Here is a 14,874-nt window from a genome sequence, read left to right as displayed (position 1 = left end):
GGTCCAACCTGCGATGTTAAATTATTAGAAGCAATTGCTTGCCTTGTTTCTAGTCCGATCAGTTTGTTGTGTCAACTGGGGCGGGGGGGGGGGGGGGGGGGGGGGGGGGGGTCACATTCGTTCGCTGGAGAGCGTAAACCGAACGACGAACTATTGGTTCTTGCCATTTTTTAAGCTTAAGACGTGTGCAAATAAAATACCACATTTTACCACTTACAGTAGGCTGTATGAAGTTTTTGGTACTTTAAATCCAGTGGCCAAATCTAACCAGCGACACATAGCAACACACGCGTTGAAGCGCGCTCGGGAAAACAAAACAAAAACTATAAACTCAGTGCGGCACGAAACGTGATTTTTACCAATGAAATAAAGATAAAAATGCCTTTTTTAAATAATGACGTAGTATAAGCGCTGTTTTGAGCGTTATAATTGTTTTAAATTAAATTTTTTTAATTGGATAACGTCATGCGGGAGGAACAATAAAGGATAGATCAGCCACCTTCCCGGCCGTTCCATCAATTGATTAGTTAATCCAAGAAACAACTTATTAGTTAAATTTGAGGTCACAACGCCAAAAAAATTTATAAGGTGACTATTTATTCTTGCTAACTAGCCCCAAACAACCCAAGTTGAAGTCCGACAACGTGGGGACTGGAACGGGGGCGAGCGGCGGTGGCGGGAAGAGCCGATGTAAGCTCCGCCAATGGGAAGAGCGTTTCCAGGAGGGGGCATCCAAGCGGTGACGCCATACGCCATGGAGAAAATTTTTTGTTGTCTGCGGGCTTGAGCTGCAGGAAAATGTCCGCCATTACCAGTTTTCGTTAATGCTCGTGTTACGAAACGGCGAGTAAAAGTGCAATTCGGTGCTGTGATAGTTAAGGAGGCCAGGATGGTGTTCGACCCGTGGCGGCGTCTGCGGAATCCCAGGCCTGGCCACTGAGACGTCATTCGATATGCGGCGCTGCTTTGTGGTGCGCTTCGTCGTTCGGAGCTGGACGGCAACATAACTGCGGTCGTCCGAAGGGACGTGTCTGTCACGTGGTTGGCGGATTTCTTTGTTTGCCCCGCTGAATGGAGCCGAGTTAAAGCCCGCTCGGGCACCTGGATGCGGGAAGCCACTGGATACCCGCGTTCGACCGGCCGCGTCCCCGGCCCTTGAGCGTGCAAGCGATCCGGAACAACGAGTGAGTCTGCCCCGAGAAGAAAGCGGTCTGTTGTGTCGCGCTGGAACACGGGTTCCCGTCCGAACCTCGCGTCGCGTCACGTGTTGTTTTCGTCGGGGTCCGGCGTCCGCGGGTGGTGTTCGGCTTGGACGGTCTCTCGGCGGTGTTCCTCGCAGGGCCGCGGTGCCCGCTCGGGGCGGGGGCAGAGCGCCCGCGGCGGGGTGCTCCCTCGGGGAGGGCTCAGGAAATTGATCGCGCCGAGACCTCGGACCTGCTCGTCGTCGTGCGCGTGCCGATGGGATCGCGTGCATGTTGTCGCCGGTGCCCTTCAGGATATGTTGCATAGCAGCGATGGCCCCGGCCTTGACGGAAGCGGCTAGTCAGGCAGAGAGTTTCAGCTTGCCGCACTCCCCGGCCTCCTCGAGCGTGTGCAGCAGCAACCCGGCCTCGCCGCCCGTCGAGCGGCTCGTCAACGGCAGGACGCTGCTTTCGCGCAAGTTTCGGGACCACCGGCTCCTGTGGGACGGTGCCAGCCTCGCGGCCTTCGCCAATGTCAAGCTGCTCAGGCTGCGCGAGCAGGGGGCCCCGCCCGATGCCCACATGAACGGTCAGGCGCACGCTGCCGCCATGGGGCTCACAAACGGCAGCGCCCACATGCAGCCGGCGGACAGGTCGTGGCCGGGGCCCGCGCACAGGCCCAAGCCGCGCCTCGCCTCGCCCCGCGGGGTTCCGGCTCCGCCGCCGCCGCCGAGGGTGCCCCGGCACGACCCCCTGGACGGCTTCGACCCGCCGACGGGCCAGGCATCGGTGCTCGAGCTGCTCGACCGAGCCCGGACGCGAAGAAACTCGCTGGAGCGCCGCTCGGAGCGGCTGCACCGACGCATTCGCAAACTGCAGTTGCGACAAGCGGTCCAGCACGCGTCCGGCCAGATGTCGGCCTTCTTCGAGCACCAGCAGACGACTCTGGGGCTGCCGTGCCTGATGCCGCAACGGTTGCTGCACCGCAAGCTGCGCGACAACGCGGACCTCAAGGCGGAGCTGCTGCTGCAGAGCGAAGATGTGAAAAGCCTGTCCACGGCCGCCCTCGTCAGCCTGGTGCGCAAGCTGGAAGAGTCAAGCTCGCACGGCGGCCAAGCAGCCCCGCAGGGCCACCAGCAGCAGCCGCCGGACCTGAGGCTGACCGAAGAGGACCGTCTGGAGAGCGAGCGGGTCGCCGGCACGCTGCGCTCGACGCTGGCCCACCAGGAGCGCGCCGTCGACTCGGACGCGACCGAGAGCAGCTCGGGCGGTGAGAGTGGCGACGAGCTCGATTCGTGGGACCAGCGCGCCGGCGTCTCCGTCGCGGCCTCGGACGCCTCCCTCGCCGCCCTGGCACCGACCAACACGACCACGGCGGCGACGACCACCACGGCAGCGACGACTCCCGGGGGAGTGCCGGCGCCCCGAAAGTCTTCCATGTGAGTAGCCGCTGGCTCCCGTTATACCCTTCCTAAGTTGTAATCGGCTTTAAATCCCCTTTAAATCCCCATCGTCAATTATCGGTTCTCGCCCTTGAACGGGCGCTTTCTTTTGTGCCTGCCGGCCTGTCTGGACCTGTCGCGACTGCGTGTTGTTTTTAGCCGTCTCTGAACGGTCGATGTGACCGCGTCTCTGCGTTGCTGTAGGCGACGTGGTTTCGAGAACGCCGTTCCTTTGTGTCGCTTTGGGGCCGTGGACTGCTGCGCCTTCTGCCCGCAACTCCGTGGTCGCCGCGCTTAATTTTGGGAACGCTCTGCACTGCCGCGAGAGCTCTAGTTGGGAGTTATCACGTACGCCGATTACGCATACTGCCTGCCAGTTTGACAGGTGTCGCAACTCACTCCGAACGCTTGTCCGCGTTCGCAGCTTGTTCCTGGTTTGCTCCCTATTCTCGACTTCGTCACAACGTTTACTGCAGTAGGTTATGTCGGTCGCGCTAGCACCTGCGTAGTGGAGCCTTCAAAGAACGCGAGGCGGAGAACACATATAAAGAAAGGCCGCCGCGCCGAGAAATGTGCTAGAACTGCTTACAACTTTACGATAAGAAAAGCGGCTGTAACCCCTTCAGCCCCCACGTCTTTTTTTTTTTTTAATTTTGTTATTACTGTTTTTGTTGTATGCTTTCGTCTGCAGCGAATGGTTGCACCTACTACAAAAATTCGGACAAAGCGTCGAAAGATATAAATAGATGAACCGATGCGCTTCATCTTTTTCTCGCGTCTTTATTGACCTGTACCAATTTTAGCTCCGATTTTACATCGTCACGACGTGCTCGTCCGTACCTGCTTTGCGAGTTTGGGTTCGACCAGGGGTTTCGCTCCATGATTCTCGGAATTTTTTTTCTCCGCGCGCGGTTTTTCGTTACTTTCGCGTACTCGTCTTCGGGCCTTTGGCTTTGGTTTCTCCGAGCAGGAAGCAGTTGAACGAAGCCTTCGGGGAAGGGGTGGTTTTGAGAGTGGAGAGGTGCCTGACTGGCTGGCTGACGCGCTAGATGGCGGCACTGGCTTATCGTTTCCTTCCAAAGGTTTAGTATACGATGCATCCGGCCCTCGATGAGATGAATGCCAGCTTGGGTTCCGGAACTTGGGATGTTTCCCTCTTCCTTTTATTTCGTAACTACCAGATTTTGTCATTTCGTTCCAAGCTGTGGTGGCTTTTGAGAGCTGACGACGGCTTTTGTTTTCCTCTTCTTTTACGCACGTCTATAGTTCTAAACTCTGTTTCGGCTAAATGAGGTGTAATTTTTAGCCCATGGTAGGTTATTTAGAGTCGAATACCTCCAGGTACCTATGCCGTTACTGTGATTGTAAGGCTCAGTTTGTCAAGGTTGTGTTGGTGGCTACATTCAAAAGAGGTCAAATTGAGTGGGCGGCCCCTTTTAGAGTCCTGGAATCCGGCAGTAGAGAAAGCCTGGAACTGACGAGGCACTGTAGTTTGCTTACAACCTCGGTAAACAGCTAATTTCAGCCCAGAAGCGATCATGGTATTTAAGAGATAATCACAACCATAATTTATTTCTCTTTGTGCTGGCCATTTCTGAATCCTGGGATTGGTCTTCTATTTATGGTGATAACTTAATCTACAGGCTCTAAACATCCTAAAAAAAACAAAAAAACTTTTGGGTGGCCAATTTTCTATTAAAAATATAATCAGATTGTGACATGCCCGTTTTTCTGTGCCTTGGCATTTTCGAAGATTATATGCTGTATTACATCTACACCCAAAGATTTTATGTTTTATGTCAAAATAGGATGTACACTGTGCTGTACACTGTTAAATTTTATGGAGCTGGTGGGGACTCAAGGGTGGTACCCCCCCAAGAGGAAAGAGTGTCCATGCATTTCTATTGCTGTGAGCTTATTATTAGGATGTCTTGCCATATAGAACTGACCATTTTTATTGACTAAAGCCCAGCAAACAATATGCCACCAAAAACAAGTTTCTATATAAAGCACTTGTGTTCCCTTTAAGCTAGTGTCTTGAACCCACAAAGTACAGGATGATGAAACTGGGCCATATTGTTACAGCTTGTCTTCGATTCCTGGATTAAGGTCAGCATTATTTCATGTTTCTTTGTAGGAAACAATTTGGAGCAATGTCAGAAATTGCAGTATAGGATTTTCCCACTTTTTCGTTTTCCTTTAGTTGCAGCCTCCTTGGGGTGCCCAGTGCTAAAAGTGGACAGACATATGGTGACCGTTATCCTTGGGGTCGTTTGTAGGAATGGTGTTTTTTGTGCCAGCTTTATTTAGGTTGTAATCAGTCAGTCAATTGTTTTTTATTAGTGCCAAGGAGCTCTTTCAGATTTTCTAAAGTAACATTGGAAACTTCCTTTAATGTCAACTCTTTATCATTTAGCTCTTTCCCAGCAGTTGTATCTATTACAAAAATGAGAACATTTCTCTATAAACATTTCTGTGTAGAGTTTGAAAAGGTTGGCATGGAATAATGTCACTGTGAATGGCATGTCCAACATCTGTGTTCAGTTTGTTTGGACAGGGTCTCATATTTATGGTGCCTCTGAGGTGACTTGCAGAATATTTTAACTCAATTTGCCCCGGTCCTTCTCTTTAATAGTGTTGTGCGCTCGGTTGAGTACTTGGCTGTATTATACCTTTGTTATTGTAGTTTTAGGTGGAAGGTAGTCGGTGAACAGCATACATCCACATTTTTTCCATTTGTTTCCTTGACCATTTCTGTCTGTGCTGCCTTGAATTTTCTGACCATTGCCCGTCGGTGGGTCACCTTCCAACTACTCCCTACTGTGCTTAAACAGACAGTTGCTCACGGAGGGGCAGATTTCCCACACAAATTTTTCTTGTGTTTGTGAATACTAACCAGTGTTATTTCCTTCTTACCCAGAAATTCAATCACCGCACAATGTTTGATGCTATTATTTGCTTCGGACATTGCACCTTGAATTGAATGACAGGGACCACCATGCGACTCATATATTGGCTGAAGGGTGATACAGTATCTAATCAACACCACAATATTGCCTTTAAAAAAGTAGCCTACCTACCATTGAGGACCCATCAAAAGAATCCACCACTACTTGCTCAGGCCCGTATCAAGCTGTCATTTGTAAAATACTGTCGGAGACAGGTTTCAATCTGGCTATTATGGTTGGGGCTTTTTGGTAGCGCGTCGGTCTAGTACCTGTTATGCCTAGAGCAGTGGCTACCTGTGTTCATCGACGAGTGACTGCAGCAAAATTCTGTAAGATGGCCACGAACATCATTGGCAAGGATCTTCTGAATTCCATACACAGCTCAAAAATAAGTTCTTAGGGAGGGCTGTGGATTCATATCCTTCTTTAGTTGCATCATATAAACAGTCTTGAGTCTTGTGACGTTATAAAGTGGTTTAGAACAGTTTCGGTGCAGTACATTTCCATCCTGAAATTTAAGTAACGGGCATTTCTGGTAATACTAGTAACAGCTGTTTTACTCGTTATCTTTTCTAGACACTTTTTGTTGCGTGCATAAGTACAGTTATGGCGTCATGCGTTAGACTCGGTTTGAAGTAATCTGTGCATTCCACTTGAATATTCGTTTTTGGGGGTATTTTGGGTGTTTATCATTCTGGCATGAGTAAACAGTTTTTTAGGGGTTGCCACAGCAGTTGAAAACTGCAGCAACCCTTCTGCATCAAACATTATACATGATGCCATCTTCGAAATCTTGTAGACCTTTTCATCTGGGTGGTTACCTGACCAGTGGACAGAGGGCGCTGGCACACGTGGTGCCATAAGGTGGATTCAATTTAATTAGTTGCAGTTTCAACGGGCTCGCAGCAATGTTGGTGTGTTATGACGTTTTCATGTTTTGTGATGTAAATGTATCCCTTGTGGCACAAACCAATGATACAGTGGTAATGGGCCACCTTGAGAACTACGACATAGTCACGAGCCTAAATTCTGGACATTTTTATGAACACCTTCATCTGATCATGTTCATCATTCGGCTAGGTTCGGCGGCGAAACGACTCAAATGATGCAGGAAGAGGATTACGAATGTCAACAGCCGTACTGGACGTGCCCGCTCATACTAGTTTCTATAAAGATAAACTAATAAAAAGACTAATGTTTGGAGGCACGTGAAAATGCAGGTTGACGACCTGACCTACAATGTGCTGAATCGCAAAGAGCAGATGAACTCACAAACTTAGTGCTCACTGCCAGTTTTCGAGGACACCAACATTTTGTAAAAATTGTCAGCTGGGAAATCCCTCTGTAATGGCGCATGGAATGCAGAAAAAGAGAGATATTGCCTTTATTGGTCTCTTTAAAGAAATGAAGTACTCGAGAAACATTTCAATTGTGCTTCTTAGGTCGAGTAGGACATTTTTTTCAACTATCAAGCCTGCTAAAGTATTCATTAGCAGCATTTCGCAATGTTGGCCTTACGAAACTATCTGTTATACGGAAATTTTCTTCCAATGTTAGGGAATGTAAGGTAAGGGACAAACCCGTCCATTTGAAGTTTGACATTCTTCCGTATAATTTGGAAAATTTTATAAAATGACGCAATAGAATTGACCTCCAGCATGCAATTGGCTCAAGTCAAATGCCAGGCACCATTTCATGGATTTGTGTAGACATCTTTATTTGTTTGAAACAGATAGGCTTTCTATTTTCAGCCGCGTCGAGGGTAAATCTGTCATCGATGACGCTGCACTCTAGTGTTTCCCATGCAAACGGCTTCTTTTCGGCGTCGCATAATGCGTGCCTCGGGCGCTTTTGTCAGGCACTCACAAGCTGTCTTCGATGCATTTTTCACGGGAGCCAACCCTGTGTCTAAATAGATAATTGGATAGCCTACAAAAATAGAATGACTGCAGGCATGAGACAGAGCACAAAGTATAGTTTCTTTATATTCATTAATAATCAGATTAAGCGAATATTTATACCGCAAGAATCAAGCGCTGTGTCTTTGTGTTTCCTTTTACTGGTCCTTCGTCTTTTTTGCGCTTTTTTAACCCATTCAATATGACCATCAACCAACTCGCCCAACTTTCCACCTTGTTGAAGAATCATTCCCCCATGTATCCAAAAGAAACTTGAATTTGTTATGAAGGCAGAGCACGGTGCTTTCTTCTTATTTGAGATCATAAGTGCGTGATCATAAATATATCTTGTTCTTCTTATTGCGCCACTAACATTAGCCACTATCGCCTCTAAGCAAATTTCTGCTCTCACAAATAATTCGCCTCTCAACCCTAGTTTGTCTTTGACATCTACACACTCAATATGCGCCAGTGCTAATGCTCATCCCTTTCTTCAAGTGTCCGGTACTTCGAGGGTGCAAATAGTCGTAACCTGTTATAAAATAAAGTGCAGAAGTTGTGCACATAATGATGGCATGCAGTTACGTAGTAAAAATAAGTATAGACGACACTTCACAAACCAAAACAAAAAATTGCGGTAAACGCGACGAAAAAACAAACAAACACAAATGCAACGCTTTTGCTGAGGCACGGAAGGGAGAGCGGAGCTACGATTTGAAGCCTCCTTATGGCAATTGGTCACAAGATTTTAAGATGGCAGCGCCCATGCGACGGAGGGTGAAATGGTCTGTATAGCCACATAGGTGCTTGGTTTGCTGAATACAAGTGGTTAGCTCTCGTCCACATCTTGTTTTTAAAATGGGCAGAGCTGCAAGGCCTTACCATTGAGACTACTATACAGTTTAGGCACTATGGGTTGATGTTTGTCGCGTCAGGCTGCGGTAGGTGCCGCACGCCGGTAGCAAAACTTTTTGCTTAGTCCCTTATCGTTTTTCTAGGCAGGTATTTGTGTGTCAAAAGTAGACATTTCCTTTCCACTCGAGAATTTCAGGGGCTTCTCTACCATGTTGCACGTCTATTTTTGCAGGAACGACAGCCAGATCTTTCTGGCATGACAAGAAATGTGATACGATGGGGTACTCCTTCCTACATCAGTGTTTTCTGTATTATTTGTCCAGTGGATATTAATTCATACTTAATCAGAACAAGAAAAAGTATGCCAGTATTACAGTACTAAACACAACTGGAATTTCCGCAGAAAATTGTCCTTAAAATGTGGCTGCAGGATGAAATAAAAAGTGCAGCTTGTTTAGTGTTAATGTTGTTCCCAATTCCTTAATTTCGTGATAGGATAGTTTTTATGGCTTGTTTTCTTGGAGTGCACATAAAGGGCAGTGCATGTAGATAATACATATGGTAGGAGAAGGAATTAATGCTGATATCACCTGTAAGTAAAAACAGTAAATAGCACACTATATGAAGAGTAGTGAATGGTGAGAAAACACCATTAGTGACACGCAATCCAGTCACTTATATAAACAGATGGCAGCATATGCTTTGATAGAAACAGTAAATTTGGTGGAGTACTTTAGGCATAAAACAGCACGGACAAAATAAAACCACAGATTATTGGAAAGAAGAATCATCTTATATCCGATAGCACATGAGATTACAGATCAAAACAGCAGCACAGTACAATAATCACATTGAAAAACAAAAGATGTATTAGTTATTTTTGTGACGCTTCTAGTTTTATTAGTTTTATGCACAAATCGTTTAATTGATATATGAATTAAGGTGCAATGTTTGACCCAGGTAGTTTGTGCACGATAGGCTGATTGTATCTCAAGTTGTAGAAAAACGCAATGTTTTAGATGAACTAATAGAATGAAATATTCATCGTTATGCTAAGAGCCCCATAAAAGAGCTAATAGAATTAAATATTCATTGTTATGCTAAGAGCCCTATAAAATATCAATGAAAATTTGAAGGACCACATTTCCTGAGTGGTTTTTGCTTTATGGGATTTACACTGGATTCAAACCTCACTTTACAGAACACCAACCTGATACCCCTCTCTCGATATGTGTAGTGACTGTGGTCAGAGTGAATGTCGTCTACGATGTTTGTCTCACATTTTTGCTCACGTGCTCGGAATTTTATTGCTGCCATTGCGCTGAGCACCAGGGTCCTTAGCGTAGTACATGGCAAAGCTTGATCGGTTTTCCATAGTACGTCTCACTAAAGCCGTGCAGTACAGCCAAAGATACAGGGGAGTGTATGCCACCCTTTTGAAGAGGAGAAAGGGGAGAGAAGGGGCTGGGATTCCCCCGTTTCTCCTTTCACTTCTCTAGAACAGGTCGAGATACTCTTTCCCCTGTAGCTTTGGTTGTACTGCTCGGTTTTAGTGAGTTCTTGGACTGCACTGAACATTGAGTCTTGGATTGGGAGCACTAGTTTCTAATCGGTGGTCGGGGCACGAGTATCAATCGAGCGATTTGAACGTGTCGGGGTCCTCCTTTCATTCAAACGTTTCCCTTTCTCCCTGGATTAAGGGTATTCCTCGGGCCTTAGTGTTGGTCTACATTGGGGTAAGGGGGGGGGGGGGGGGGGCATCCTTTGGGGACAAGTGGAACGATGTGAGCTCAAGCAACGGAAGTGGCTCGCTGGCGATAGCAAAAAGGCATTCTTAAAACCCGGTGCAGTACGAAGCTAAGAGGAAACTCCCAAACGTCATGGCCAAGCTACTTGACTCGTTGTAACCGACCGTCCAGACTCTCTGAGCATCCTGAAAGAAAGACGGTTTCGAGACGAGCCGTCGGTCTGCGCAATCCTTGGCACGCCAGTGTTTGAGCAACCTCGTCCGTGCAAAAACTTAAAGGAAGACGAGACATTTCCAGAGCATCGCCCAATGCCTCTCGTCAATCCTAAATTGCCCTTGCGTTCTGAAATCGCAAAGCGCTAAACCAATATGAACCTCTCCTTTTATTCGTGGGTTATCGCGCCGCACATCTGATTACTAGTTGCGTTGAAAAGACAATGGGAGGCGCTGCGTATTTCCGGAATGGTCTATTGAAGAACATGTGGGTTATTTCTAAGCTTCTATATTAGTCGCGATTTTCATCGCGTGTTTCTGAACCTACTTTCACGGCTTCGTCTTTAGACCGCCCGTGTTGAGAACATCTGATTCGCACGCGAAGGCTGGCAGGCGAACCTGCCGCCACAGCTGGTTCTTGGTCTAGCCCAGGGGTCTCCAAACCGCGGCCCGCTGTCGTTCCAGCGATGCCCCGGGCTTCTACGTTGGACAGTGGGCGAGAAAGTCGTCGAGGTGGCTGACCACCGGAATTTGGCCAGCGCCAAGGTCAATCGCGGCGCCCACAACAATGTTGGGGGAACAGAGTGCCGATACTCTAACCGCCGAATTCAGAAACCTCACTCAAACTACACTCAAACTGAAAGGCCCCTCCACCTCCTCGAGGAAGGCACAAGGGCCGGCGCTGGCCAATCGCGAAGACGGATCCGCCGTCGCGATTGGCCAGCGCCGGCCCTTGAGCCTTCCTCGAGGAAGTGGAGGGGCCCTTCAGTTTGAGTGTAGTTTGAGTGAGGTTTCTGGAATTCGGCGGTAAGCGCAGCTCATTTAGTGGCTCTAGAGTCGCCAATACCAGCGCGCTCACCTCAAAACTTCACTCGTCCGTGCCCACCTCGTTTTTCCTTATCGTTTGCATCGGAGAAGAAAAAAAATTGTTTTCACGCAGCTAAACTATATCTACCGGGTGTGTCATGACCCATTACGCGTGCTGGGGCGTTAGCGACGGCTGCTTTTCTTCGGCTTTCTTGAATGGCGGGCTACGGCCGTGCCCGCATCTGGCCGGAGTTCCCTATCTTATCTGGTTTCTGTTTTCGGTTCGCTTTTGCGGTAGATAAGCTGGAGAGGCTCAAAGTCGGCCGTTCCGCAATCGATCCGTGAATGTTCTTTGTGCTTTCTTGGTTGGTCGGCCGCTTTGCTTCTTGCATTCAACGCGGATCGGACAGTGAGTGAGAGGAAATACAGTTTGTTGGTTTAAAAGAGTAAGAAGGGGATTTTCAGAGGCTGGCCTCATTCGAAGGCGGCTTCTTTATCTTGTAAGTTTGTTTTTTGTTGTTTTTTACGAGAAAATTAGTTTTGGGCAGAAATGATAGTTTTTTTTTGTTGGTTTCACTTGTCGGTTGACCGCAGCTGACGCTACGGGCCGTTGGAGCCGGTCCTATACGGTGGGAGCACAGTGCCGCGCGTCGCTGTGCCGTGCGTGCACAGCGACGCACGGAGTTCAGTGATACGGTCAAAGCCCTAGACTGACTAGGATGGCTCATAGCGCCCGCTGCGTTTCGATACCGGCCGGGGCCTCTAATCTGGACACTTGGCGAGAACGTCGGCGAGGAATTCGACTGCCGTGATTGGACGGCGCCAAGGTCGAGCGCCGTGCCGGCCAATCCCGGCCGCTGGATTCTTCGCCGACTTTTTCGCCAGCTGTCCGGATTAGAGTCCCCGGGCAGTGAAGTTTGATTCGACAGGTAGCGCCATCTACGTTTAAGTACTGAATCGGCCAATTTGTACATGAAATTATATAGCAGTCCGAGCAGTGGCCGTGAGGCGGCGTTTTCGAGAGGTGATTTCAGCCGGTTGGAACGAGGGTGTGCCGACCGGGCGGGGCAGCCAGTGCGGTAAACCACGCTGGTGGTCGTACATCGGCTGTGGGTGCAAAATTCCCGGAAATTTTAAGGGTCGAAAAAAGACCAACAAAAACTTTTTTGTTTTTTATGGAAAATTATATGGTTAGTTTGATCCTCCACCTGCACTGTTGACGAAATGACGAACGATATGATTATATTTCGTTTGGACGTAGTGATTATTGACAGTGTACCATACGTTGCAGAAATGTGCTCACCAAGCTTGTTTCCATTTTTTTTCGTAAAAAAAAAAAAAACGATTTTTTTATTAATCTTTTTACACGGTTATTTTGTTGAGGAGAATAAACGCGCTCGTTGGCCGAGTCGAGGTGTATCATGGTGTACCCAACACCTCCTAGAAGACAAGGCCGTAGCGCTCTTCTCGTGACGTCGCAAAGAAAGGCCATCGGGGGCGCGCGTCGAAGCGAAGTCAACGCGCGTGGATCGACCGTCGTAACGCGTTTTTAGTAACATACGCGTGTCATATTAGCTCAAATGAAAGCTGCACATAGCAACGGGTATAGAAAACATTTTATTACACGAGCAAAATATTACACCGCTAAATAATCGGTACGAAAGGGCACGAGGTATGCGTCTATAGAAATGTGATTGTTTTAAGTCGAAAACATTGAGTCATGCAATTATTGTTGTAGGAATGCATATTTTATACAGAAATACTTAGACAAAATGGCGAGACACGCAGTGATTTGGAAACAGCAAAACAGAACAGTTAAAAATCAGGTAGACGTAGTCAACGCGGACAAGGCAAGTGTTTCTCACGATCATGTAAGCGACGTTGTCGCGTGCAGTCACTGAATTCTTGCATCATACCCCGGCCACATGGCAAAATTAATGTAATTTCGATCGAATGACATCATGGGGTTGACAAATCCGCTTGCGGCGCTCTTATAATCACTCAAGACCGCGAGCTGATTAAATCCTATATGACTGAATGAAAATAACTTTTCCGTGTGGCAGGGGTACTCAACGTACTACTTAGTCTACTAATTTACCTCTCCCTATGGGCTCGAGCTGTCTTAGAACAAAACATGACTTATTTTGTATATAATAATGCTATTACCTTAATAGTTAAGATTCTAGTATAAACGCGGTAAAGGCAATACAATAACCTTAGTGTAAATAAACAGAACCACAAACAACGCACTTTCAATAATCACACAGACTTGTTTTTCACCTTCCAGTGAAAACTAGATTACCGCGCATATTTACAAATGTCGACGCAACTGCATACGAATAACGACAAAGAACAAAATTGCAATTTATCATGCGATAAAAAAAAAAAAAACGATTGCAGCATTTTGCTTGCGTCCTACATGACCAAGAAAAGCCCGTAAATAAGTTGTTTCTCACCTGTGAATCGTATCCATACGTCCCACAATATCCGTGACGAACACATTTGAACACGAACTCCAATAAGCCTCTCTCTGTCGAGAGAGAGGTCTATCGATTAATCGACCAGTCTTCGTTGGCTAGTTGTCACACGTCACTCAAACCGTAGCAGGACTTGTTTCACGAATCCACGTAAATGCCGTAGTATCAAGCAAACAAAAAAAACAAAAAACAAAAAAAGGACTACCCGAGACTACGGTGATGACAGAAATACGACGGGAAACAAGTCTCAAAAGTACCACACACGAGAGCAGCGGCGACGAAAGGCTTAACGTTGTCGACCCATCTCTTGCTGGAGTGCGCTCCCTGCGACAATGACTGGATTTCTTTTCGGTTTCCTTCCCTTCTGAGATGTCTCAGCGTTCCTTTTCAGACAGTCAGCAGCTCACACACAACGTAAATTTACCAAAATCGGAGCAATGTGGCATCGGCAGCATCGCAGCCGGTCCTTTCGAAAAGTGTGGGGTGCTGCGGAACTGCACGTAGTCCCGCGGTTACGGGGATATTCATAAATATAAATTTGGTACTTTCAACCTTGGAAGCGCGTTGTATATTACGTTAATATTCTATATAAAATAAATTGTACAAGACTGCGCCTCTAAAACGTATATTAATGTCGGATGAACGCGTATGAACGAACACCACCGCGCCGCTTGTCAAGGATTATTTTTTTCACGTCGATAGCGTATTCTCACGTAGTTGCGCCATGGACTTCCTTCCTCCGCCATTGTGAGGTAACCTCTCAGAGCGCTATGGCCTTGTCTTCTATACCTGTTTTCACCTCAAGAAAAAAGTATGCTTTGCGCACTGTTCCTACGCGGCGCGAAATAGTTCTTACGAGATTAGATTGCCAGAGGAAAAAGCGACGCTTTTGGCATTTGGAACGTTTACGTCTTGATAAGATAACGTATATCTAATCTAAAATTCACCTACGTAAGTCTTTATTATCCACATAAAGGGGGAAATTAGTAACGTTCCGCGAGGAGCCGGACTTGTTTTACTTCGGTTCTTGAGGTGAAAACAGGTATAGGAGGTGTTGGTGTACCCCGTGAACGAACCCCCGAGCGTACTCCTTGTAAGTGACAGGGCGCAGCGGTACAAACTCGGGTGGCGCGCTACCGGCGCTGGGAGTAAAACTGAACGTTTTCTTCGCTTTGCGGGTTTAGGATTGCGGGCTTGCGGTTCTCTAGGTCTTCGCCTTGTAGTTACTTTTCTGTCTCCTGGTGACGGGTTGGCTCTTTCCCTATTTCAGACTCGGGTTAGTGTTTTGTCTAGTCCGCATTATTTA

At 47.5% G+C, this 14,874-nt stretch overlaps 1 protein-coding gene across 1 annotated transcript in view; it reads left to right on the top strand.

The window, feature by feature from the left end:
- Positions 1-687: 687 nt before the first annotated feature.
- LOC8039717 (KAT8 regulatory NSL complex subunit 1) overlaps positions 688-14,874 on the top strand; it is a 132,091-nt gene continuing 117,904 nt past the window's right edge. The window contains exon 1 of the mRNA XM_002413627.5: positions 688-2,620. Within this exon, the coding sequence (XP_002413672.3) occupies positions 1,473-2,620 (1,148 nt within the window). The 5' untranslated portion in view covers positions 688-1,472. The remainder of the gene's footprint in view (positions 2,621-14,874) is intronic.

Source organism: Ixodes scapularis, unplaced genomic scaffold (assembly GCF_016920785.2).
Source record: "Ixodes scapularis isolate PalLabHiFi unplaced genomic scaffold, ASM1692078v2 PGA_scaffold0__279_contigs__length_252992795, whole genome shotgun sequence".
NCBI classification, from domain to species: Eukaryota; Metazoa; Arthropoda; class Arachnida; order Ixodida; family Ixodidae; genus Ixodes; species Ixodes scapularis.
The sequence above is the reverse complement of the archived record's forward strand: the minus strand, read 5'-3'. Positions and strand labels throughout refer to the sequence as shown.